The following is a 24,831-nucleotide window of genomic DNA, read 5'->3' on the forward strand; positions in this document are numbered from 1 at the left end:
ATATTACCTCAACTGCCTCGTACCTCTGCACATTGACTCAGTACCGGTAATCCTTGTATATAGCGTTGTTATTTTATTGTGTTACTATTTCCTTTAAAAAAAATCCATTGTTGGGCAATGGCTCGTATGTAAGCATTTCACTAAAGTTGATACATGTTGTATTCGTGGCATGTGACAAATACATTTGATTTGATCTTCTATTTTTATTATGTGGGTAAGACCAAACGGGAACTGAAGACAAGGATTTTTTGAGCATAAGAGCTCCATTTGCAACCTCGCATTTCAATAGCCATAATCTTGAACTAAGTGCCTTGCGTTCTATGGGCATTGAAATTTCAAAGATGCCATGTAGGGGAGGAGATTGGGATAAATTACTTCTCCAAAGAGAGACATATTGGTTGGACCACTTGGGCAATCTTGCCCCAGCAGGTCTCAATGAGTTATGATCCTTTTCTTGTTTTTGTGGAAGGCTATAAATTTGTAGGCCAAATATACCCTCCTATAGGCTTTAACATCATAATGTACTGTATGTGTGTATATATATTTATTCATGTTTCCCCCACAACTCCCTCTGCTGGGATCTCTTGATTGGGGTAATACTGACATTGTGAATCTATAATTATGCCCACCTGTGTGTGGCCTGTATTGTTGTCGTAACATTGCCTCCTATGCATGCTGAAGACGGGCTCATACCCAAAACATTTGTGCGGCAATACAAATATGTTTAGTTAAGTTTATTAAGTGCTCTCCTATTGTTTATTTTGTTCTTCATGTACATACGACTAATACAAGTTCAACTTGAACCCCCATGTAGAGAAGCTTGGTGAATCTGCACAGTAGACTGGCGCTGGGAGTGGAGAAATTAGTGGGGTTGGACTACAGAATCAAACGGAGAGCTAAGGAATTTCATGCATGGATGGATGGATACAGTGAACAGTAATTACGGGGCCATGCTTGGGCTTATACCCTGTCTCTACATGTTTGGGTGGGAAGGAAAATAAATGCACCATAACTTTTCATTGTCAATGTGAAGGCAGAGCATTCTGATTTCTTAATAACTTCACGTTTCATCTTCTCAGATTTCTGTCTCTCTATAAAAGTGTTGTTTTTGCAGAACTCACCACTCTTGTGTAAACTTCATTGCTCATTGATCCACCAGCTCATCTCTGTCTCAACTAGTTTGGCGCAGTGGATTCAGTGTGATCGTAAATTCAGTGGAGGCTATGTGACACGATGAGCAGTGACCCACCACAGCTATTGTTTGGGAGAAAATGTTTTTGTTTACTTGGATGAATGTCTGCTTACTTTCAGTGTAATTGCAGCCTTAGGGTCCCATTTCAAGGACCCATAAAAACAATGTTGGTGTCAACTGTCAGAGGCTTCATCTTTTGTAACATCCATGAGATGAGGATATTTTTACACAGGTCAAGCTTTGCTGCAGACTCACAATGCATAATATGTCAATGACTGTTATTCTCCTTAGTTGTAGGAAATGCTGAGAATAAATTAATTTCATGTCTTGTTCCTATTTTGTGTGCTTTTCTCAAAATGTCTTGTCGGGTCCCAGAAAAGACTAGCTGACCACAACCTAGGCCTGAACACTTTGTCCATGTCAATTATCCCTTTTTATGTGAACTTAAAAATAACCGTCAAAGGTGATGGGTTTTTCTGATTTACGTAATATTCAGAAAACATTCACCACTCACCATTAGTGTGTGTCTTGTGCGGTATGTTTGTAGCATAGGCCTACACTAAAAACACAGGTTGCACTTGACAAACTTGGAAGTGGGCCGTTGCATCATATTTCACTCCCCGAAGACCCCATTTGTTCCTTCATCATGAAACGTTGTGTAGTGGTCGCGCTCGGGGAACGTGGTTGGCTGTGTGGACTTCTGTCTGGCAGCTGAAGTGGATACTTGGAGCCTGACCAGGCACTGACTCACTGCTTACGGGCCTGTGATGACCAAACTCCTTTATCCCGCGGGACCCTCTGATCCAACTCAGCTGCCGGAACACTGGGCCATTCTTGGAAAGTGAAATAGAATTTCTTTAGATGACAGTACAAGGAACATGTTTAAGTGGAGAACACTTATGAAGACCATCAGAATTGACTGAACATTATTCCTCTGAGTCAAGACCTCCCGGGTGGCGCAGTGGTCTAGGGCACTGCATCGCAGTGCTAGCTGCGCCACCAGAGTCTCTGGGTTCGCGCCCAGGCTGGGCTGGGTTCGCTCCCAGGCTCTGTCGCAGCCGGCCGCAACCGGGAGGTGCGTGGGGCGACGCACAATTGGCATAGCGTCGTCCGGGTTAGGGAGGGTTTGGCCGGTAGGGATATCCTTGTCTCAGTATGTAAAATGTAAAATGTAATCAAATGTAAAAATGTAATAAAATGTATGCACTCTACTGTAAGTCGCTCTGGATAAGAGCGTCTGCTAAATGACTAAAATGTAAATGTAAATGGGGATGACCTGACCTCCACTGGATGTTTCTCATAGATACTTTTCTGATTTGCTTGGATCTGTAGAATCTGTATCACACCAACCTGCTTTTCCATAAGTGAACTATGTAGACTGTCACCACATGCACTGACACATCCTATATCTCCTCACGTTTATTGCTGATTCATTCTAGAGATTATTCATATTTCCATATGTCTTTAAATGCTTGATACTTTGGACAAACTAAGTTTATTGTGTATAGCCTACTTCATGAATGTTTTAATGCAACAGTTAGGCTAGTTCTCAGAAGCCTGCACCCTACAACAAACATTTGTTTCACACCACTTGACAGGCATGAGAACAAATGGGGGTTGGGGCCAAAACCAACTGTTAGGTGATAGATCTGTAAGTGTGGAAACTACGTCTTGGCTGCCTCTCTACAGGGGTATCACGTAACAACCCTGAGTTTGGGGGTCCTTTAACAAATTCCTAAAGGGGGATTATGGGAATTAGGGGCAAGTGTTAATCTCCCTGGCCAGATGCTGCAGGGTGATGGGGCGAGCAGATGTGCATGTGAGGGTCACCCACAGCAGCGTGCCTATTTACAACACGTCCTCAGCTTCATTATGCCATCGACAGCCATGGGGGAGCAATACTCTCAATGCTCTTGGATTACCCATCCCCCCCTGTCCCGTGACATTAGCTCTGCCTGCCCAGTTATCTATCGCCTTTCATGAATCCCTATAGGAATTCACCTTTTGTTTCCTCTCTTCATTCTTAATTGTATCGTCCTTGTTGTATCTTGGCAAGAAGATGACTAACACTCATTGTTGCCTTTTTTTTTTAGAACACGCTTATTTAAAGTTACTGGTTGTGAAAGTTTTTTTTAGATACTGTTGCATAGAAATACCTTTTGTTAAAATAACCTTTTTCCTCTGTGTAATTAGAGACTAGCTGTATGGGTTTGACAGTGAAACATTTGAATCTCGCCTCCCAGGGTTTGTATGTAGTAATACTATTATGTACAGACCATGAAAATGTATCATGCCTCTTTGTTTCTTTTGTTCTTACTTGTTTAGAACTACGAAATACAATTTCACTTGTTTGTTTTGTAATACCTGAACAATCTGATGCATTCTTTGTTTGTATTTTCTTATCACACTGGGATTATCTGCATTACAGAAAATGCAAACCACCAAGCTCATTTGAAATTCAAAATCATACTGTCCAAAAATAGATTTTTTTTTTTATCAAATCAAACTTTATTTGTCACATACAACAGGTGTATTATACCTTACCAGGAAATGCTTACTTACAAGACCTTAACCAACAATGCAGTTCCAAAAAGTTCTAACACAATTTTTAAATCTGCTGTACTTAATTCTCAATTGTGCAGTGTTAGTCTTTACATAAATAATGAGTGAGTTTAACATGAAATGCAATAGATCCCTTGTGATAAATCCGTCTGAGTGTTTCAGCACAGCTCAGCATCTACTCTTCCTCCGCACGCTAACGCTCAAAGCTCTCGTTTTATGCAAGGCACTCAACAAAGGCTCATAACTTCGCATTTGTGTTTGACATGCCTCATTTGTGAGCACAGTTTCACCTTGTGGTGTTTTTGTTCCTCCAGGTTGGCACAGTGAATGGCTCAGTGCTGATTCCCCAGAGGTCCCGATGGCATTCCGTTCACAGAGCAATCAACAGCTGTAGCGGCCCTCACAGGATGTTGGCGGTGCGGAGTACGCTGGTGGTTCTGGCCTTGCTTCCCCACATTTTACCATCCCAGGCCCGGCCTGCCATCCCCGATGAAGGTAAGGCTCCTGCCTGGCCTCTTAAAATATACACATATATGGCGCCAGTCGATCACCTAAATGTATGTCTTCTTGTGTGTCACATTTCTCTTCATCATGTTTTCTAGTCAAAATGAACCACAATATATTTTACTGGCTCTTATCCCAGACCCTTTTGAAATGGGTCATATGCTGGTCTTTTTTATTATTAATTTACATCTGTAGATGGATTTAGAGATGAGATGATGTAGTTATTTTATTTTACAAGCACTCCATTTGACCAGTAATTCTTTAATTCCTCTGGTCTCTGTAGCTGTGCAAGAATCTGGAGACTTTTCCAGTGTTTGAAGTGTTTCTCTTTGTAGTCTGTGTAGCCCCCTCCCATTTCCCTGTATTTGATGTAATGTAGGGAGCCCAACTGGATCGACAGGGCTGCATTTGTAACCCTGGAGACATTTCGCTGTATGCTCTCAGTATCTACTCTTTTATATTCTTGTAAAGCTCAGATAGCTAACTTCTAAGTTGCCTTTTCAGTTGAAAAAAATGGAATAGAGTCACTGAAATAGAATCCTGAAAAATGTTTATTTGGGCTGAATTCCAATAGTGTAATGGCTGCCTGGACTTGTGGGTGGATAGTTTTGGGTGTTTACACTCTGGAATCGGAAGTAGAGTGCTGCAAATGGAATATAATAAAGCCCAGCATTATAATTAGAGTAATTATGAAAGAGGGTCTTTTTTGGGGCAGTAAGCCTTAAAATAAAACTAGGCAGAGCTGTGTTTATCCCAACACTGAGACAGGGAGGGAGTAAATAGCTCCCATCTGTAGCCTCAGGCCCAGGCAGCTACACTAAATAGCTAGCAATTCCTGCTCCTTTCCTCTCCTCCTTTGTTATGAAAATGTTTTTTTTGTCACAGAGGGAAGAGTTAACTGCCAGAGAAACTATAAATGAGCTGTACAACTTAAAAAAAAAAAAAAAAAACTTTATTTAAGGTTGGAACCCTTGGAGCCCTTTCTAAGCCAAAGAGATATGGTTTTTAAGAAAACAGTGTATTTTCTTACAGCTAGAATGAGAGAGACTGGAGGATATATGTGACCGCTCGATTTGGTCTTAGGTAGCAACATTTGAAATTGTGTTTTTTACATAGGATAAAAGTAGAGACTAAGAGCTAGAAATTTGTATATCATACACTACAGTTGAGGAACAATGTGAAAGTAATTCTGCTGTGAAAGTTGATCAACTTTTGAGAAAATGGCCCTTGAATGTTTTGGTACACGTACTGTAGAGCTCTTCTTTGTCTATACCCATTCAGCATAGTTCACACCCTTTTAAGCTTTAGCCCCACCCATCTCTTTTAATTAACCTCTCTAGGGTACGTGGGACCGTAGCGTCTCACCTCTTCAACAGCCAGTGAAACTGCAGGGCGCCAAATTCAAAACAACAGAAATCACATAATTAAAATTCCTCAAACATACATGTATTTTACACCATTTTAAAGATACGCTTGTTGTAAATCCAGCCACAGTGTCCAATTTTCAAAAAGGCTTCACGACGAAAGCAAACCAAACGATTATGTTAGGTGAGTGCCTATTCACAGAATAACACAGCCATTTTTCCAGCCAAAGAGCGGATTCACAAAAAGCAGAAATATATATAAAATTAATCACTAACCTTTGATGATCTTCATCAGATGACACTCATAGGACTTCTTGTTACCGAACAAAACATACATGTATTGTGTAAAGTTCATATTTATATCCAGAAATCAGAGTTTACATTGGCGCGTTACGTTCAGAAGTTCCAAAACATCTGGTGATTTTGCGGAGAGCCACATCAATTTACAGGAATACTCATAATAAACATTGCTAAAAGATACAGCTGTTATGCATGTTATGCATAATCTGAGGTCGGCGCTCAGAGCCCAATCAAGACAAAAATATATCCGCCATATTGTGCAGTCAACAGAAGTCAGAAATAACATTATAAACATTCACTTACCTTTGATGATCTTCATCAGAATGCACTCCCAGGAATCCAAGTTCCACAAGAAATTTGTTTTGTTCGATAATGTCCATTTATGTCCAAATTCCTCCTTGTTGTTCTAGCGTTCAGTACACTTTCCAAACTCACGACGCGCGTTCAAGTCCAGCGGAAAGTACGGACGAAAAGTTGAAAAAGTTTTATTACAGTCTGTAAAAACATGACAAACGAAGTATTGAATCAATCTTTAGGATGTTTTTAACATAATTCTTCAATGTTCCAACCGGAGAATTCCTTTGTCTTCAGAAGTGCGATGGAACAGAGCTCGCTCTCACATGAACGCGCATGGTCAGCGCATGTTCAGGTCATGGTAGACCTTACTCAATCCCCTCTCATTCGGCCCCACTAAACAGTAGAGGCATCAGACAAGGTTCTAACGACTGTTGACATCTAGTGGAAGCCTTAGGAAGTGCAACATTACCAATATCCCACTGTATCTTCAATAGGAGCTGAGTTGAAAATCAACCAACCTCTGATTTCCCACTTCCTGGTTGGATTTCTTCTCAGGTTTTTGCCTGCCATATGAGTTCTGTTATACTCAGACATCATTCAAACAGTTTTAGAAACTTCAGCGTGTTTTCTATCCAAATCAAATGCGCTTTAACTTAAATGTTTAAAATCAGACAATGTAGCTAGATAGATGGTCTTACCCGTACACATGGATGCACGCTTCTCCTTCTCTGTCACGGATGCCCTTATTTTTGTATTTATTTAACTAGGCAAGTCAGTTAAGAACAAATTCTTATATACAATGATGGCCTACCCCGGCCAAACCCTCCCCTAACCCGGACGACGCTGGGCCAATTGTGCGACGCCCTATGGGACTCCCGAACACGGCCAGTTATGATACAGCCTGGGATCGAACCAGGGTCTGTTATAACGCCTCTAGCACTTAGATGCAGGGCTTTAGACCGCTGCACCACTCGGGAGCCATTACAATGTAATCCAGAGATGGGTGTTTTATACAACAGCCTTCTGTGTGTTCTCTTTTCGACTTCACCCGCATATCAAATGCCAGAATTTTCTGCACCTCTTTAGCTATCATACTCTGCTTCGACCAGGCATTCCACTGATTTCAAAACTGTCCTCCAGAAGTGTAGAGGAACACTTTTGCAGATATTTGTGATATCTTTCAAAAAAGCTATGTTAGAAAGGATTACCTACACATACTGAGCAGCCCTTCAGTTACACACTGAAGCGTTCTACGTGGCAGACCAATCGCAACTCCTCTCTCGGCATGTCCAGCCCATCATTATCTCAGCCAATCATTGTTAGCTGGAAGGTTCCAGTCTTTTCCCGTGGCTAAACCAACTAGGCTCGTCACGTAACAATTGTATTCATATTTACAGATGGCATACAAGTTGGTTATTAAGTTCACATGTTCCAGAAGGCATTTCTGCCAAAAAACGTGTTTTGATTAAATTAAGTTTACGTTCAAATGCCTCTCGTGTGAAGTAGTGACGCTTGACATACGCCTAGTTTCCTGAAACAAGTCACATATTGCCAGTGGGGTGGGGAGCATGATGCATTGTCTTTCTCCAAACAGTTTTCATATCCAAATGGTCAGGTACTATCTAGGGCCCCTTCTGCATTTCCTCCAGTCCTTTCCCTGTGCTCTCCCGCTGGGGGACTGATCGCTTCAGCTGTCCACAAACCATCACGGTAGAAGCATTTGGTCACGTTCTTTTTGCACATGGGTGGGAAACAAAATAGCTTATGTGGAAATTGTCATGTTTTTAGGCCTCAGGACAGGAGGACAGCACAGTAAAAAAATTCCACTGGGAAACAATATATAATTCTAGGGAGGGCCTTTTAATCCCAATCCTTCTCACAGACAAACAAGCCACAAACAAATACTCAAGCCTCCACATGTTCATAACACTCAAGGTAGTGAGTGCGCTAAGATAACTTACTTGAAAATACAAAGAGAAATACTCTTTTGCCTGTGCTTAGCTCTATTATGTTTAACCCCCCAATAAAAACCAAGCATACCCATAACATGATGCAGCCACCACCATGCTTGAAAATATGAAGAGTAGTATTCAGTGATGTGTTCTGTTGGATTTGCCCCAAATGCACTACATGGCCAAACGTGTATGGACACCCCTTCAAATTAGTGAATTTGGCTATTTCAGCCAAACACCTTGCTGACTTGTATATAAAATCGAGCACACGGCCATGCAATCTCCATAGACAAACATTAAGCAGTAGACTGTCTGGTACTGACGAGCTCAGTGAATTTCAATATGGCACCAAAATAGGATGCCACCTTTCCAACAAGTCATTCCTTAACCTCTGCTCTGCTAGAGCTGCCCCGGTCAACTGTAAGTTATGTTATTGTGAAGTGGAAATGTCTAGAAGCAACAACGGCTCAGCCGTGAAGTGGTAGGCTACACAAGCTCACAGAACAGCACCGCTAAGTGTAAAAATCGTCTGTCCTTGGTTGCAACACTCACTACCGAGTTCCAAACTGCCTCTGGAAGCAACGTAAGCACAAGAACTGTTTGTCAGGAGCTTCATGAAATGGGTTTCCATGGACAAGCAGCTGCACACAAGCCTAAGATCCAAGAGTTGGCTGGAGTGGTGTGAAGCTCGCCGCCGTTGGACTCTGAAGCAGTAGAAACGCTTTCTCTGGAGAGATGAATCACGTTTCACCATCTGGCAGTCCGACTGACGAATCTGGGATTGGCAGATGCCAGGAGAATGCTACCTGCCCAAATGCATAGTGCCAACTGTAAAGTTTGGTCTGGGGCTGTTTTTCATAGTTTTAGGCTATGCCTCTTAGTTTCAGTGAAGGGAAAATGTAATGCTACAGCAAGTCCCCACAGCAATGTTCCAACATCTAGTGGAAGCCTTCCCAGAAGAGTGGAGGCTGTTATAGCAGCAAAGGGCGGACCAACTCCATATTAATGCCCATGACTTTGGAATGAGATGTTTGACGAGCATGTGTCCACATACTTTTGGCAATGTAGTGTATGACGCTTTGTATTCATGACATAAAGTTAATTTCCTATTTTTGCAGTTTTACTTAAGTTACTTATTGCAAACAGGATACATGTTTTTGGAATATTTTTATCCTGTGCAGGCTTCCTTGTTTTCACTCTGTCATTTAGGTTAGTATTATGGAGTAACTACGATGTTGTTGATCCATCCTCAGTTTTCTCTTATTGCAGCCATTAAACTCTAACTGTTTTAAAGTCACCATTGGCCTCATGGTGAAATCCCTGAGCAGTTTCCTTCCTCTCCGGCAACTGCGTTAGGAAGGACGCCTATATATCTTTTAGCGCCTGGGTGTATTGATACACCATTTTGTTGTTTTTACACATCTACCAATAGGTGCCCTTCTTTGCGAGACATTGGAAAACTTCCCAGGTCTTTGTGGTTGAATCTGTTTGAAATTCACTGCTCGACTGAAGGACCTTACAATTATCTGTATTGTGGGGTACAGAGATGAGGTAGTCATTCAAAATCATGTTAAACACTATAATTGCACATAGTGAGTCCATGTAACTTATTATGCGACTCGATAAGCACATTTTTACTTCTGAACTTATTTATGCTTGCCATTAAACGGGGTTGAATAATTATTGACTCAAGACATTCCAGCTTTTCATTTTTTATTAATTTGTAAAAAAGTCTAAACATAATTCCACTTAGACATTATGGGGTATTGTGTGTAGGCCAGTGACACAACCTCAATTAGCTCCTTTTTAAATTCAGGCTTTAACACAATAAAATGTGGAAAAAGTAAAGTGGTGTGAATACTTTCTGAAGGCACTGTAAACAGAGAGAGAGGTTAAAGGCACTGTATACAGAGAGCGGGGCTAACGGCACTGTATACAGAGAGCGGGGCTAACGGCACTGTATACAGAGAGCGGGGCTAACGGCACTGTATACAGAGAGCGGGGTTAAAGGCACTGTATACAGAGAGCGGGGCTAACGGCACTGTATACAGAGAGCGGGGCTAACGGCACTGTATACAGAGAGCGGGGCTAACGGCACTGTATACAGAGAGCGGGGTTAAAGGCACTGTATACAGAGAGCGGGGCTAAAGGCACTGTATACAGAGAGCGGGGCTAAAGGCACTGTATACAGAGAGCGGGGTTAAAGGCACTGTATACAGAGAGCGGTGTTAAAGGCGCTGTATACAGAGAGCGGGGCTAACGGCGCTGTATACAGAGAGCGGGGCTAACGGCGCTGTATACAGAGAGCGGGGCTAACGGCGCTGTATACAGAGAGCGGGGCTAACGGCGCTGTATACAGAGAGCGGGGCTAACGGCGCTGTATACAGAGAGCGGGGCTAACGGCGCTGTATACAGAGAGCGGGGCTAACGGCGCTGTATACAGAGAGCGGGGCTAACGGCGCTGTATACAGAGAGCGGGGCTAACGGCGCTGTATACAGAGAGCGGGGCTAACGGCGCTGTATACAGAGAGCGGGGCTAACGGCGCTGTATACAGAGAGCGGGGCTAACGGCGCTGTATACAGAGAGCGGGGCTAACGGCGCTGTATACAGAGAGCGGGGCTAACGGCGCTGTATACAGAGAGCGGGGCTAACGGCGCTGTATACAGAGAGCGGGGCTAACGGCGCTGTATACAGAGAGCGGGGCTAACGGCGCTGTATACAGAGAGCGGGGCTAACGGCGCTGTATACAGAGAGCGGGGCTAACGGCGCTGTATACAGAGAGCGGGGCTAACGGCGCTGTATACAGAGAGCGGGGCTAACGGCGCTGTATACAGAGAGCGGGGCTAACGGCGCTGTATACAGAGAGCGGGGCTAACGGCGCTATACCTGCTGAACATCAGGGATGTTATGGTGCTAATGAAGTAGACATCAGGGGTTCAGATGGAAATGTTGGCCATTGAAAAACTTTAAGCAAAGGTTATCCCATTAATGTAAACTTTTGGGTTTGCTAATAGACCCTGTGTTGTTCTCACTTCCTGCTATTCCTGTCTGCTATTACACTCCGGCAGGAAATCCCAACAGTCATTCACATGGCATATTGCTTCCTATCTGGAAGCCAGCACAGGTTCTATAGACTGCCGCCTATATGTTCCGTTTTTGGATTCAGTCCTGCGCTCATAGACTCATTTACTTTTTTTTTGTTCAAACCCTGTCTTGCATGCTTACTTCTCGGTCAAAATACCTTTCATGATTTTGTGTAATTAAGTTGATTTTCAGGAATGTCAATCAATTTTTCCAAATAGTTGGAAGAAAGTATGCAAGCAGGAATATTCCAGCTGAGGTGCGTTCTGAAAATATGGTCTCTAATCCAATCATTGATGCAGAAGGATTAACTGAGCCACGATTTCCTAATGGGCTAGCTGTCTGTTCACCTTTTATATTCTGAGTTACACACAGATACCGCTTACTGAATGGAAATAATGATGGAATGACTGTTTGTGAAAATACTGTGACTCACAGTATTAGTTAATATGACTCTTTCTTTCTAAATACATAAACTAGACAGGCCTCAATTAGACATTGACTCAATGTCCTTACAGCATGTGCGCTTCCCACTTGATTCTCCCATTTGGAAGAAAGAAAAAATCTGGTTATTATGTATGCAAGGTATGTCTGCTCCTCAATAGTGATGACAATGTTGTACTTGGTTGCTGTTCCCAGCTGTAATCATGAAACCGGATTGACTTTGCTCCACAACAGTGACAAGTACATTTTGTACATCTTTCATGGGATATTTATGGGGCGTCTGCAGCTAGATTAATAACTAATGTTGACATAGCCTTATCAGGTTTAGGACAAGGAGGAGAAAAACAAGCAAGATCATGGCCCCACACAGAGCATGGTGGAGCCCGTAACGTTTTAGCCCAAGTCTCAATTGGATAGTTCTGGGCTCCCCGTCCCCCCCTTCCCTTTGGTTTTGTTTTTGAGGAGAAAGTTGATCCTACCCCCTGGCCCCTTTTCCTGCTGGGATTAAGGGCCTGTCAGACATATGTGATCCAGGAAATACCTTTACTAGGCCCAACTGAGGGTCACCATGGCAACTGGCACTAGAACTTGCCACTGCAGGCCCTAACTCGCTCTCTCTCTCTCTCTCTCTCTCCCTCATTCTCTTGTGCACACGCTCTTTCTCTCTCCCCCTTTATTGTTGAGAGGCCTTTGTTGAGATGGAGGGATTACTGTGATCAGGTTTGCTAACGTTGTCCTGGGGGTATGGTATATGGGTGTGCTCCCTGTGTTGGAGGAAGAGCCGAGTATATGTTACATGTAGCAGTGTATGTTCAGTCTTCACTTCATTAGGAACGCACCAAGAATCTGTCTTCTTTGGACCCAGGAAGAGAGTAGATTCAACAACACTAACTTTTCTTAACATCAATCTTTAGGTTATCTGTTCATAACTAAGCGATCTTTAGATTATGTCTAGAAGCATTTGGGATTCCACGTTCTTGGAATCATAATTGTTGGAATGTATGGATTTTAATCCATCAAGGATATAGGGGGATATAAGTACGTGAGATGCACAGATAGTTGTGACAGAGGAGCAATGAGAATGGCAAAGGATGCAGAACATGTATTTGGGCCACAGTGTTTGTGACAGACATTACCATCTGGAAATGGCAAAGATGGCTTTTTCACTGTATAGCAGCCTATAGCTAAGATAAAGACCACATTGTCCTCTAATGCTTTTCCAGTGTCTACTCAACAAATTTCCCCATAAAGAGCAAGACTCCCAGGCAAGTTTAGCTTGTGACGCTGTGTGCTTTTGTAACCAGACAGACAACACCGTTGTGATGGACAATGTGTCAACATAATTGGGTTACCCCCTCCCCCTGGTCTACTATGTAGTCGTAGAAAACAGGGGCTCAGGTGTCTAGCTCTGTGTCGCCGTCACCCTCCCCATTCCTCAAATCTAATTCCACCTTCCTCTCCCGAGGAGCTCCTTGCCAGCCTCGCAATTTGGCCCTTGACTAATTCAGGGTGCGATTTAATTTAAGGCAGAGGATAGGCAGGGATTGGGTGAAGAAGGTAAGAGGCTGTAGCTCAATTTTCAGTTCCGCAAACGCAAACAAGAGCCTAGATTCAATAAGCTGCCTGTGAATGTGGACGATGGTTCTTTCAGGGACATCGAGGAAAGAGCTGCTCCCTTGTCTTTGTCATTCCTTTCTCATGTAGCTGGCCACAACATTTAGACTAATGGTTGCATCACAGTATATGAGCTTTTTGGACATTTACCGAATGTCAGACATGTTTCAGATTTTAGGTTGAGTTATATGCACTTTAGATTTATGCACTTTTTTTCTTCAATACATTTCCTCAATACTGGTTGTTGTGGATACTATATGCTGTCTCCTGCTGTATATTATTACATAAATGTTGATCTGCATCTCCCAGTATCATATGAACAATTGAGTCTGTCTGTGGTTTTACTATTTGCCCAGTGATTAAGCTATTGTGTTAGTTGGACCTTGCCTGCATTTTTTTATGTATACTATTGTACTGGAAGGTACTCAGCCCTCAAAATCGAATTTTATTTGTCACATGCTTTGTTGTTGTAGGACCACTATCGGTGTAGACTAACAGTGAAATGCTTACTTACTGGTCCTTTTCCAACAATGTAGGGTTAAAGATAAGATAAAAATAGTGACACGAGGAATAAATACATACTGAATAACAATAGCATGGCTATATACAGGAAGTAGAAAATAACAACATGGCTATATACAGGAAGTAGAAAATAACAACATGGCTATATACAGGAAGTAGAAGATAACAACATGGCTATGTACAAGGAGTAGAAAATAACAACATGGCTATGTACAAGGAGTAGAAAATAACAACATGGCTATATACAGGAAGTAGAAGATAACAACATGGCTATGCACAAGGAGTAGAAAATAACAACATGGCTATATACAGGAAGTAGAAGATAACAACATGGCTATGTACAAGGAGTAGAAAATAACAACATGGCTATATACACAAGGAGTACCGGTACTGAGTTGATGTGCAGAGGTACAAGGTTGTTGAGGTAGCTATGTACTGTACATGTAGGTAGGGGTAAAGTGACTAGGCAACAGGATAGATAATAGACAGTAGCAGCAGTGTGTGTGTGCATAGTCGGTGAAAAAAAAGGTCAATGCATGTAGTCCGGGTAGCCGTTTATTAGATATTTAGCAGTCTTGTTTAGCAGTTTTATGGCTTGGGATTAGAAACTGTTCAGGGTCCTGTTGGGTCCAGATTTGGTGCACTGGTACCGCTTGCCATGCGGTAGCAGAGAGAACAGTATGGCTTGGGTGGCTGGTGTCTTTGAAAAATGTTTGGGCCTTCCTCTGATACTGCCTGGTATAGAGATCCTGTATGGGAGCTCTGCCCCAGTGATGTACTGGGCTGTACGCACTACCCTCTGTAGCTTGCCATACCAAGCGGTGATTCAGCCAGTCAAGATGCTCTCGACGGTACAGCTGTAGAACATTTTGATGATCTGAGGGCCCATTCCAAATCTTTTCAGCCTCCTGAGGGAGAAGAGGCATTGTTGTGCCCTCTTCACGACTGTGTTGGTGTGTTTGTACCATGATAGGTCCTTAGTGATGTGGACACCGAGGAACTGGAAGCTCTCAACCCACTCAGCTACAGCCCCGTTAATGTGAATGGGGGTGTGCTCTGCCCTCGGTTTTCTGTAGTCCACAATCCGCTCCTTTGTCTTGTCTTAACAAGATTGAGGGAGAGGTTGTTGTCCAGGCACCACACTGCCAGGTCTCTGACCTCCTCCCTATAGTCTTGTCGGTGATCAGGCCCTCACACCTTTCCCTGTTTGTACCCTAGTCAACCCTGTGCCATCTGTGGAAATCCAAGCAGAGCGCTACACCCTTTACCCTGGGGACCGACTAGAGCTGAGCTGTAAAACCGAGTCAGTCAATTGGACCAAGAACCATGCAGTGGTGGTGGACGGGGAGCACACACGCTTACGAGACGGTCAGCTGGAGATTGAGGGGGTGGAGCCGGCTGACTCGGGCCTGTACACCTGCGTCACCTTTGGCAACCACAGCTCTTACTTCTCTGTCAATGTCACAGGTAAGGTCAAAGCTACCACTGAGGGCTCAAATCACTGGTCCTGTAGAGAGAAACAATTCAAGGTACGTGGTAATGCAGCTAAGCCCAGGTCAAATGACATGTATTGTCCTATCTGCCTATTCACCAGTTGATATCTTGGCATCCTCTGAAGATGAAGACGAGGAGGATGAGTCTTCCTCAGAGGAGGCAAAGATGTCTAGCAGTCAAAAGCTTTTACGTAAGTGTCTGATCCTCCTAGTCCTACCACCTGTCACTGGAATGGTAGACCAGGACTGGGCTTGGACCCGATTCTGCTCCTGTTGAGGTTAATGCCCTGAACTTAACATGACAGCCCTGACTAATTAGGTTATTTCCTGTTACATTTCATATGTGATTCACCTATTAGGCATTTGCTGGTCATATAAGAGTGATTTGTTCACAGTTGTGATTCAGAGGGCCAGTAGCACCCCACACTGCTGTTTACACTTGAGTAAGGAATGTCACACTAGTGACTAAACTCAGTACATTCCAGACGTCCCCTGATTACTGTTTGTCTACGCAGCGTTATAAAGCCAGTCAGGCGTGGTCAGCTGGCTACTGCCGTCTGGTGAACGCCATGTGCCCACAGGGAAGTAAGCAGCTAGCGTGGCGGGCACCCCTAACGACGACCTTGGGCCCCAAGAGACTAGGCAATCCTATACTGGAGTTTTGTATGTTTTTAAGCAAAACTGGAAATTGTCACTTGACTTGTACTGTTTTTGTGGATCGTTGTATAGAACTCTCCTAAGCCAGATGGAAACTACCTGCACACACAATTGTTGTCAATTCTTCTGTCAGAATAGGTGTTTAAGTGTTCTCTCTTTCTCCCCATTGTTCCTCAGCAATGGCCCCTCAGTGGGCTCAGCCCGAGAAGATGGAGAAAAAGCTGCATGCTGTCCCAGCCAGTAAGACGGTCAAGTTCCGCTGCCAGGCCAGTGGAAACCCCACCCCAACACTCAAGTGGTTCAAGAACAGCAAGGAATTCAAGAGGGATCAGCGCATCGGGGGCTTCAAGGTAAACCCCCTCCCTGTATTCACCCCTTGGTACTGGATGGCTAGAGACCATGCTGTATTATCCTAATTGAATATCCCCAAACTCCCTGAACATGAGTGCAGGTGTGATGGTGATCCCGTCACTGTTAAATCACCAACCCCCACCCCCAGCATTAGAGCCATGACGCACCTGACTAGGGAACAATGCAAAGTGAAATCCAATGCAACAACGGGATGATTGTGCCACAAAAAAGCATGCCTCGAGGATGGCAATTTTAGCCCGGGAGGCAGAATACGCCTGGCTGTCCTCATTTAACATATCTGGGTATCTGATGTTTACAGCATTTGTTTTCAGTCCAGATTTCTCTGCGTATAGCAAAACCAACTTCTCAAAGGAAATTAGTTTATAATGAGGAGACGGAATAAATCCTGCAGATCTCCCCATCTCAGTGCTGGGGAGCAGGACAGCTCACTGTCACAGAGGAAGTGAGACGGGGTAAACATTTCACAATAATGGGTGTGGTGGTGATGAGTCTATTTTCTTTTCCCTGGTGCAGATAGCATGTGTATACTGTGCGCTTGGCTTTTAAAGTTGACCATATCCGTGCCGTGGACGATTGTGTGTTGGCTTGCGACAGGCTCATGTAGGATGTGCTGGGATGTTGTAGGAGTCTAGGGTCCTGTGCATCTGCTCTTCCCATCAAGGTGTTGTCCAGCCTTGTCCTCGGCAGCCCCCCCCCCCCCCCCCCCCCCCGCTGGGACACATTAAAGAGTTTCCTTTCAGCTGCCTTCTCTCCCCCAGCCCACCTCGGCCCTGCCGGGCCACGCAGCACACTTTACCATCTGGCTGCTGTTTTTTCAGTCAAGGTGCAAAGGTCTAGATGGGCAGCTGGGGACGTCTATGAACGAGGCTCGCCAACCCCCCCCCCCCGCGCGCTTTGGTTTTATAACCACAGCTCCATTGTTTATATAGTCTTAATGTATGGAGAGGGCTGGCAGGCAGGGGGAATAACCCAGACCACATGTATTAACCCAAGCACAACACATCTGGCCAAAAGCAGCTGTGGAACCCCAGCGCATTTAAGCTAAATGAGGGAAACCTTAACGCAGGCTCTGTGTACGAATGTTTGATGTTGCCATTGCCTGAGAGGTTTGTTAGTTTAATCACACACTGCCGGTCTTGGTCAGATATATGGAAGAAAAAGAATAACTTGGAATATAGAGAACAGGATTTAGCCTTAGATGTGCATAGGATGTAACCTGGTCAATGTCAACTACAGTTTTTCCCGGAGCAGGTTGTGACAAGTCATGTAACCACTAAGAAAACCCTTTCCCCGCTCCAATATGTTTCCAAGAGTGCATTAATGGACTGTGTCTCAAGCAATGGAGCACAATATCGTTTTATATGACATGGGAAATAGTCTCCTGATAGCAAGTTCCTCCTTCTAATGGATGTTAAAATAAAATGGTTTGATCTGCATTTCATTACACATCATTGAACTCGTAAATATTTCCCCATTTTTGTACAAATACCTAACTAGCATCATGACAAATTAAATGTGCTCTTGAGAGGTTATGTACACCCCAATGTCAAAGAAAATAATAATTCCAGAAATGAACTTATGAATGAATAGTGTTGTATCAGGCTGGCTTGACCATCTTTTTTATAATCTAGACACAAGTGTCTCACTAAAGTGTTTTATAGTAGGTGTTATAGGAAGTTTTGTGAAAGTATGGGGCTTTGGGGATCTAATTAAGTCTTAGTGCTTTGGTTGGACCAGCTGTCATCTGGAAGTGCATTCCATACTTCCTCCTCTGACTAAATATTTTACCTTTCTCTTCTCCAATTTGTAGGTTCGAGAACACATGTGGACCATCATCATGGAGTCTGTGGTGCCATCTGACAAGGGGAACTACACCTGTGTAGTGGAAAACAAACATGGAAGCATCAACCACACTTACCAGCTGGATGTTGTTGGTAAGTCTCTTTCCTCACCGGGGCATTTTATCGGGGAAATTCCTTGCTAATCCATTCATTTGCGAATCCATTCACCTGGTTTAATCATCAATTGGATATTTATGTAGCTTAAGTGTGTTGTTGGTTCAATATCGCTAATGGTTTACAACACTAGGCCCTAGTAATCAAAGTAATGGTGTGCCCTTTTTCCAAGGAGAGAGTCATATGGTCATATGAACTGTTGTCAAATTAGCATTTTTTTTTATTATTAACCTTGTTTACGTTGTGGCCCTGCCAATGAAGCTGTCTGAAAAGGTGAAATTATTATTTCATCCTGGACCTGCCCTGTGACTTACTCATGCTCCATTGGTTCTATAAATCAAAGCTCCACCTCCACAGACAGTGGTGTCTCCTGGGATATTTGCGGCCAGGGCCTGTGTTGGCGTGACTTCACTCCCCAACCTCGGTCAACTGTGAGATCATTTTGCAGACAGAGTAATTCTACAAAATGTGTGCAAAGCGCCACACTCATCTCTGTATCAGGAAAGCAAATGAAGCCTGAACATTTTGTTTCCCTGCCAGATGTTGGGCTCATTAGTATGGTTTGGCAAGTTATCAGTCATCAAAATGGCACCCGGAGAACATTTCTCTCTCAGGGCAATGGCTCGAAACTTGTCTGCAAGCTTGTGTTTCCAGTCATTTGGGAAAAATGGCAGCAATTATACAGGCGGCAGAGTAGTTGGGGGGAACTGCTATTTCCCTGGCTGTGAAATTACCGTCTGTAAGTAGTGAAAGGACATGAGATCTGGGTAACCTTGTAACCTGGCCTGAGATCAACCTCTACCAAGGCCAGACTGACAGAGCTGTCCTCCTCCTGTTGTATTTTACTTTCCCAGATCAGCCATGCCTCAATGCTTATTCATTACTGAAATGAACTAGAAACATAGCCTAATCATTTGCTGTTGTTTTCCAATGATAATCCATGGTGGTTTTTACCAAGGTATTTCTGTTGCGCTGACCGCTAGGATTCTCCACGACTATGTCTTTGACGTGTCTTCGTATGTGATTTAAGGTGTCTTTGTATGTGATCGCTGTGTGTCTTTTTTGTTATTAATGTTCGTATTTTAATGTGATTGTCATGCGTCTGTGTGTATCCGTTGCAGAGCGTTCCCCACACAGACCCATCCTGCAGGCCGGACTACCAGCCAATCTCACTGCGGTGGTGGGCAGTGATGTAGCGTTTGAGTGTAAGGTGTTCAGCGACCCCCAGCCTCACATCCAGTGGCTGAAGCACATCGAGGTCAATGGGAGTCGCGTAGGCCCTGATGGCTTACCCTACGTCCGTGTCCTCAAGGTAGGGGCTCGCAGCGTACTGACTGGGTCCACCACCAGTCTACACAGGATACAACATAGCTGCGTTTGTTCTGTTCAGTCAGGAACTAAATGTGAACCTCCATTAAGTAAAAGATGACACCCCATGTTATGCTTGGGGGAATGCAGACATACAACTGTGTAGTAATACAGCCAAACCGTATTAGATTTCAATCAAATTGTGTCGTACAGTCTTAAGCGCATGTCTTTGTTGAGTAGTTTGTATCATTTTCATTTCCTGTTGCATCATGTCTATTATAACCCTTCAAGACTGTCTGGCAAAGGATGGCAAATAGTATCCCTCTTCGAGGATATGGCAGGTAGGTAGCCTAGCAGTTAAGAGCGTTGGACCAGTAACCAAAAGGTTGATGGTTCCAATCCCCAAGCCGACTTAGTGAAAAATCTGTCGGCGTGCCCTTAAGCAAGGCACTTAACCTTAATTGCTTCTGTAAGTCACTCTTGATAAGAGTGTCTGCTAAATGACTAAAATGTACATTTTATTCCTCTATATAAGTAGTTTTCTGTGCCTTGTAAAAGTCTACGCTTGAGAGGGGAAAGTCAATGTTAACAAATGATTGTGATCTCATTCAACAGAGACATTTGTTACAACCTCATCTTGATTTGTTGTTGCACATGACATGTTTTTGTTTCCAGCACTCTGGGGTCAATAGCTCGGACACTCAGGTGTTGACCCTCTACAATGTCACTGAGGAGGAGAGCGGGGAGTATATATGTAAAGTGTCCAATTATATAGGAGAGGCCAATCAGTCGGCCTGGCTGACCATCGTCAGGCATGAGGCCCAAGGTAACCGCCCCACGCAGCAGCAGCACACAGAGAGATCCTCAGCCAGGGGCTGCTAGGGCCACCTGGAGACCTAGGGACTTGTTTAGGGATGACCTCAGCTGTTTCTCTCCTCCCTCGCTCCCTCCCTCCTTCTATCCCGCCTCAGTGCTCCTGACTGTAAATTACACTATGGAAAATTCCCAGCAGAGCGGTTGAATGTGTTTAGTCTTGCTTTATGTTGGACTGCTTTCTCTTTCCTGCCCCATGCCTCTCCCGTGCCCTCCTAATAAGGGCCTCTCCTGCCATCCACTGCTGTTACTTTCACTCCCTCGCCCTTCAAAGTCTTCTGCTCAGATCTCTGACTGCCTCTCTCTTATTACTGCCTTGTCCCCCCCCTACTTTTCAGCTGTCTTACTCAGCCTTTCCGTCTTTCACTGAGCTCCTGCTGTTTGTCTCATGGATTTGTTGTATGGTGAAGTGTGTGTGTGTGGCCTTGAGAGTGAGTGTGTGTGCTCTGCTGAGGGGTTTTCCATGTAGCCCATCTCTTGCATGCAGAGATGAGTCTTTAGGGTATGGGATGTCCGTCCCTGCTCCTTCTCAAATGGTGATGGTCCAGTGAAGGGTTCAGTGCTGCGGTGCGGTCTCTACCTAACTAGCTCCTCCACTAACTGACTGGAGGGCCGATAAGGGGTTTTTACTCTTGGGGGGATGGTGTTGGACTGAGAGGGAAGTATGAACACCCCACCCACCCTCTGTCCTGTCCCCTCCTCTACCAGAAGTCTTTCCCTTTCAGAATCTTTTACTCATGCCTCCATTTTTCCTCTGGGCCTCTTGTCGGGTCTGCTTCCATTGTTCTTTTCTAGACTGCTGGCCTTAACACCACGGACAAGGAAATGGAAATCCTCCAACTGAGGAATGTGTCTTTTGATGATGCTGGGGAGTATACCTGCTTGGCGGGCAATTCTATCGGGTTCTCTCATCACTCTGCATGGTTGATCGTTTTTAAAGGTATCAATGGTTCTCTCCTCTGATCTCCTTCCCCTCCCTCCTCTCCACTATGGCTTGGGCATCCACTGCCCACATTTATCTGAATATGGTCTCTGTAGACCCTACTTCAGTGAGCAATGTGGATGTGTGTGGAAGCCAGGCCAAGTTGTGATACTAACCTTCTCCCTTCCCCTGTCAGCATGGTTCCATGCCCATCCAACCTTTCTGGATGGGACGGTATGGTCCATGTTGAGAAATGATTCCCAGAAATCACAGAATGCCAAACAACCCATCGACCCATACCTCAACTGACAACCCCTGAATCAGAAAGTTTAGGTGTTTCATACCCTCAAAATAAAAGTAACTAAATTACCATTTCCTCTGCCAATTTCATAAAAAATCATTTGTCAGCTTTCCACATTGTTTCAAATGGTTAACGGGTAACTTTGCAATGCACTTCCACTTGACTGCCTTAAGATGAAGTTTTCCATTCAGAAGGGGTTGTTTGGCAGTACTGTTGGTGTTTCACTCCAACTTGTCTCTCCCATTCTGGTTTCAATTTGGTGTTTACATTTGATTCTGTGTGAGGCTGATGTTTTCTGACAAGCACTACAAATGACATATATCCCTGATGTCATTTCCTGCTGTGAGGACGAAGCCTGCTCTTAAGGCTAGCTTTGATAATTGGCTCACTGTAGTGGACGGCTCATTCCTCTGGGTTGGAATAGGCATTTGTCCAATTATCAAGCTGCTTGTCATTCAGCCTCAAGACACAAGAACACCTCACTTGTGTTGCTGGTGTTTGTGTCATTCTGGTGTTTTTCGGAAAGCGAGGTAAAAAAGAAACATCCAAAATGTTAATTTTAAACCATATTGTAAAATTTTGGAGATAATTAGATTAAACATTTTATCTTTTGTGTCTTCAGTACGTAGGTAGTTTTGATCCTCATAGCGAGAGACAATGTCAAATTTTGTAATGTCTAAATTACAAGGGAATCACAATGACAATTGTTTGTACCAACAATCGCCACACAAGCCGCCATTTTAAAACCAAACTGGGCTTTTATGCAGAACCACCATTTTATGTCCTCTAAGGAAGTCAGAATGGGACATTTACTTTAAATAAATAATTAGCTTAAGTTAAACAACTGAACACATTCTATTTATAACATATATATTACAACATTTATGAATGAGTAGTATGGTTGAAAAATGTGTATTAGTGTGGAGTGGCATGGTTTTTGTCTGTGATGTTAACACGCGTTGTCCTGAATAACCGAGCCTTTGCACACACAAATAAATACATTTTTTTTTTTTTTTTTAATATGGTTTTAGGAAGCTAAGATTGAACTTAATGTACATCCGTGTTAATGCTCATCAGTTTGCACAAGGCTCTGTATTATTTGGGTTTGTCCCAGCTCAAGAGGACTTGGCCGTTCTCTGCCACTAGAGAATATGGCTGCTGGTCAAACTGGCAAAGAATGTGGAGTGAAACCCTATGCCTGAAAGAAGTGATTATGGTGCCACAATAGGAGTTTGTGCTCCGCTCTCTATGCCAGTGGTGTTAAGGGCTCTGTTTTTCTGTACATGTCAGCTGAGTGGTGTTAGTGAATGTATCATTGTGGTGTTTGTGTGTGTTTGTGTTCAGTGTTTTTGTTACATGCCTGTTGTGAAAGTGAGATTGTTATTTGAGAATGCATGGACCTCTGTTGGGTGATTTGACCCTGTGTGGCTGACCTATTGTCCCCCATCGCGTTGCCCTCATCCAGCAGTCCCACGCTCCCCACCACCCAACCAAACCTACCTGGAAGTGCTGATCTACTGCGTGGGCTTCTTCCTCATTGCTGTCATGGTGGCCGTGGCCATCATCATCAAGATGCGCACCTCGTCCAAGAAAAGTGACTTCAACAGTCAGCTGGCTGTCCACAAGCTGGCTAAAAGCATCCCCCTGCGCAGACAGGTAACAGAAAGTAGATAGGGGGTTTGACATCTTTATACCTTTTCTGCTTTCTCATCCCATTTAGTTTAATCTTTATCGTATCTTAATATTTTTTTTAACGTATTCCTATCACTTATTCTTATCAAATGGAAGTGTTCATTATCTTGTGAAAATAAAAACCCTTAATTCCTCGAGCTTCTGAATCCTCAAAGAGCCCATGAGGTGAGTCAGGTTGGTATGAGTAGAGGGCAGGTGTTAATCTCATCCTGCTATCTGCTTCCACTGGGATTCAAGTAGTTTTAGTTGTTACATTTTGTGTCTACAGACTTATTTAAGTAACATTTTGAAGGTTTAACATAATTTTCTGTCCACACACTGGATATACTTCTGTCTGCCTGTCTCTGTTGTTCCTTCCCTGGCTCCACTATGAGAGAGTAACGGCAGGCTTCTGTATTACAGGTGTCAGTGGACTCTAGCTCCTCCCTCCACTCCGGGGTGATGTTGGTGCGCCCCTCCCGCCTCTCGTCCAGCGGCTCTCCTATGCTGTCTGGGGTGTCTGAGTACGAGCTGCCCCAGGACCCGCGCTGGGAGCTGCCCAGAGACAGGTACACAGATGACTGGAACACACCTATTAAATACAGACATAACATCACACTCCTTTGAATGGAAACATTGCCTGTCTGTTTCAATCATCTCACATTTGTTGTTTTTTCCTATCCCTGTGTCCCACTTAGACTGGTGCTTGGGAAGCCCCTGGGAGAAGGCTGCTTTGGCCAGGTGGTGATGGGAGAGGCTTTAGGGATGGACAAAGAGAAGCCGAACAGGATCACCAAAGTGGCCGTCAAGATGCTCAAATGTAAGTCAAGTTTTTTTTCTCTCATAAACCATATCAAACCTGTGATTTAGGCACATGGCTGGGTTGCCGATACTGCATGTTGGGAAGTTATTTCAAATGCAAGGAGTACAGAATTGAGCAGAAAACCACAACTGCTATTACAGGATGGGAGGAGAGTTCTACTTAGTGCTGTGATGCACAGACATAAGAGGCATCTGCCACTGGCTCCTGGCCACTGTGCAAATGGGAGACCAGAGTAAACATTTATGAGAACCCCTGAGTTTGGATATATGACAGGGTTCATAAAACTGTGAAGAGTGGGGATGTAGGAAAATAACCATTTATTGCTTGGTACTTTTTAAGTGCCTCCCCCCAGAGAGTGCTGCCTTCATCTCCCCCTCCCCCTACCTGCATGTCCCTCTGAAAGTAGACTCTCCTCTTGGTTACCTTAGTGGTGTCTGTAGACTTTTCCCTACAGTTGGTGCCTTTTGAAACATTTTTAAATAGGGTATGTAAATTTACTTTGAAATCATTTTGCATAGCAGTGTCCTTTGCACTGTACACAACTGGGATGTTTTACATGAGAACTCTTTTTGATTTGCCAATCATAGAGTTCAGGGTTGGGTGATTTGTTGTAATGAGTCTAA

At 43.9% G+C, this 24,831-nt stretch overlaps 1 protein-coding gene across 5 annotated transcripts in view; it reads left to right on the forward strand.

The window, feature by feature from the left end:
• fgfr1a (fibroblast growth factor receptor 1a) overlaps positions 1-24,831 on the forward strand; it is a 40,655-nt gene that overhangs the window by 10,108 nt on the left and 5,716 nt on the right. For 2 of the 5 annotated variants that reach the window (XM_055886818.1, XM_055886820.1), the window contains exons 2-11: positions 4,069-4,249; positions 15,052-15,300; positions 15,428-15,517; positions 16,161-16,333; positions 18,166-18,289; positions 19,432-19,622; positions 21,287-21,431; positions 23,180-23,376; positions 23,809-23,954; positions 24,084-24,205. In XM_055886818.1, the coding sequence (XP_055742793.1) occupies positions 4,162-4,249; positions 15,052-15,300; positions 15,428-15,517; positions 16,161-16,333; positions 18,166-18,289; positions 19,432-19,622; positions 21,287-21,431; positions 23,180-23,376; positions 23,809-23,954; positions 24,084-24,205 (1,525 nt within the window). In that variant the 5' untranslated portion in view covers positions 4,069-4,161. Of the gene's footprint in view, positions 1-4,068; positions 4,250-15,051; positions 15,301-15,427; positions 15,518-16,160; positions 16,334-18,165; positions 18,290-19,431; positions 19,623-20,293; positions 20,445-21,286; positions 21,432-23,179; positions 23,377-23,808; positions 23,955-24,083; positions 24,206-24,831 lie in introns of all 5 variants that reach the window. The other 3 variants (XM_055886819.1, XM_055886821.1, XM_055886822.1) reach the window with 2 other exon arrangements.

The sequence above is a fragment of the Salvelinus fontinalis genome, chromosome 28, assembly GCF_029448725.1.
Source record: "Salvelinus fontinalis isolate EN_2023a chromosome 28, ASM2944872v1, whole genome shotgun sequence".
In the NCBI taxonomy this organism is placed as follows: Eukaryota; Metazoa; Chordata; class Actinopteri; order Salmoniformes; family Salmonidae; genus Salvelinus; species Salvelinus fontinalis.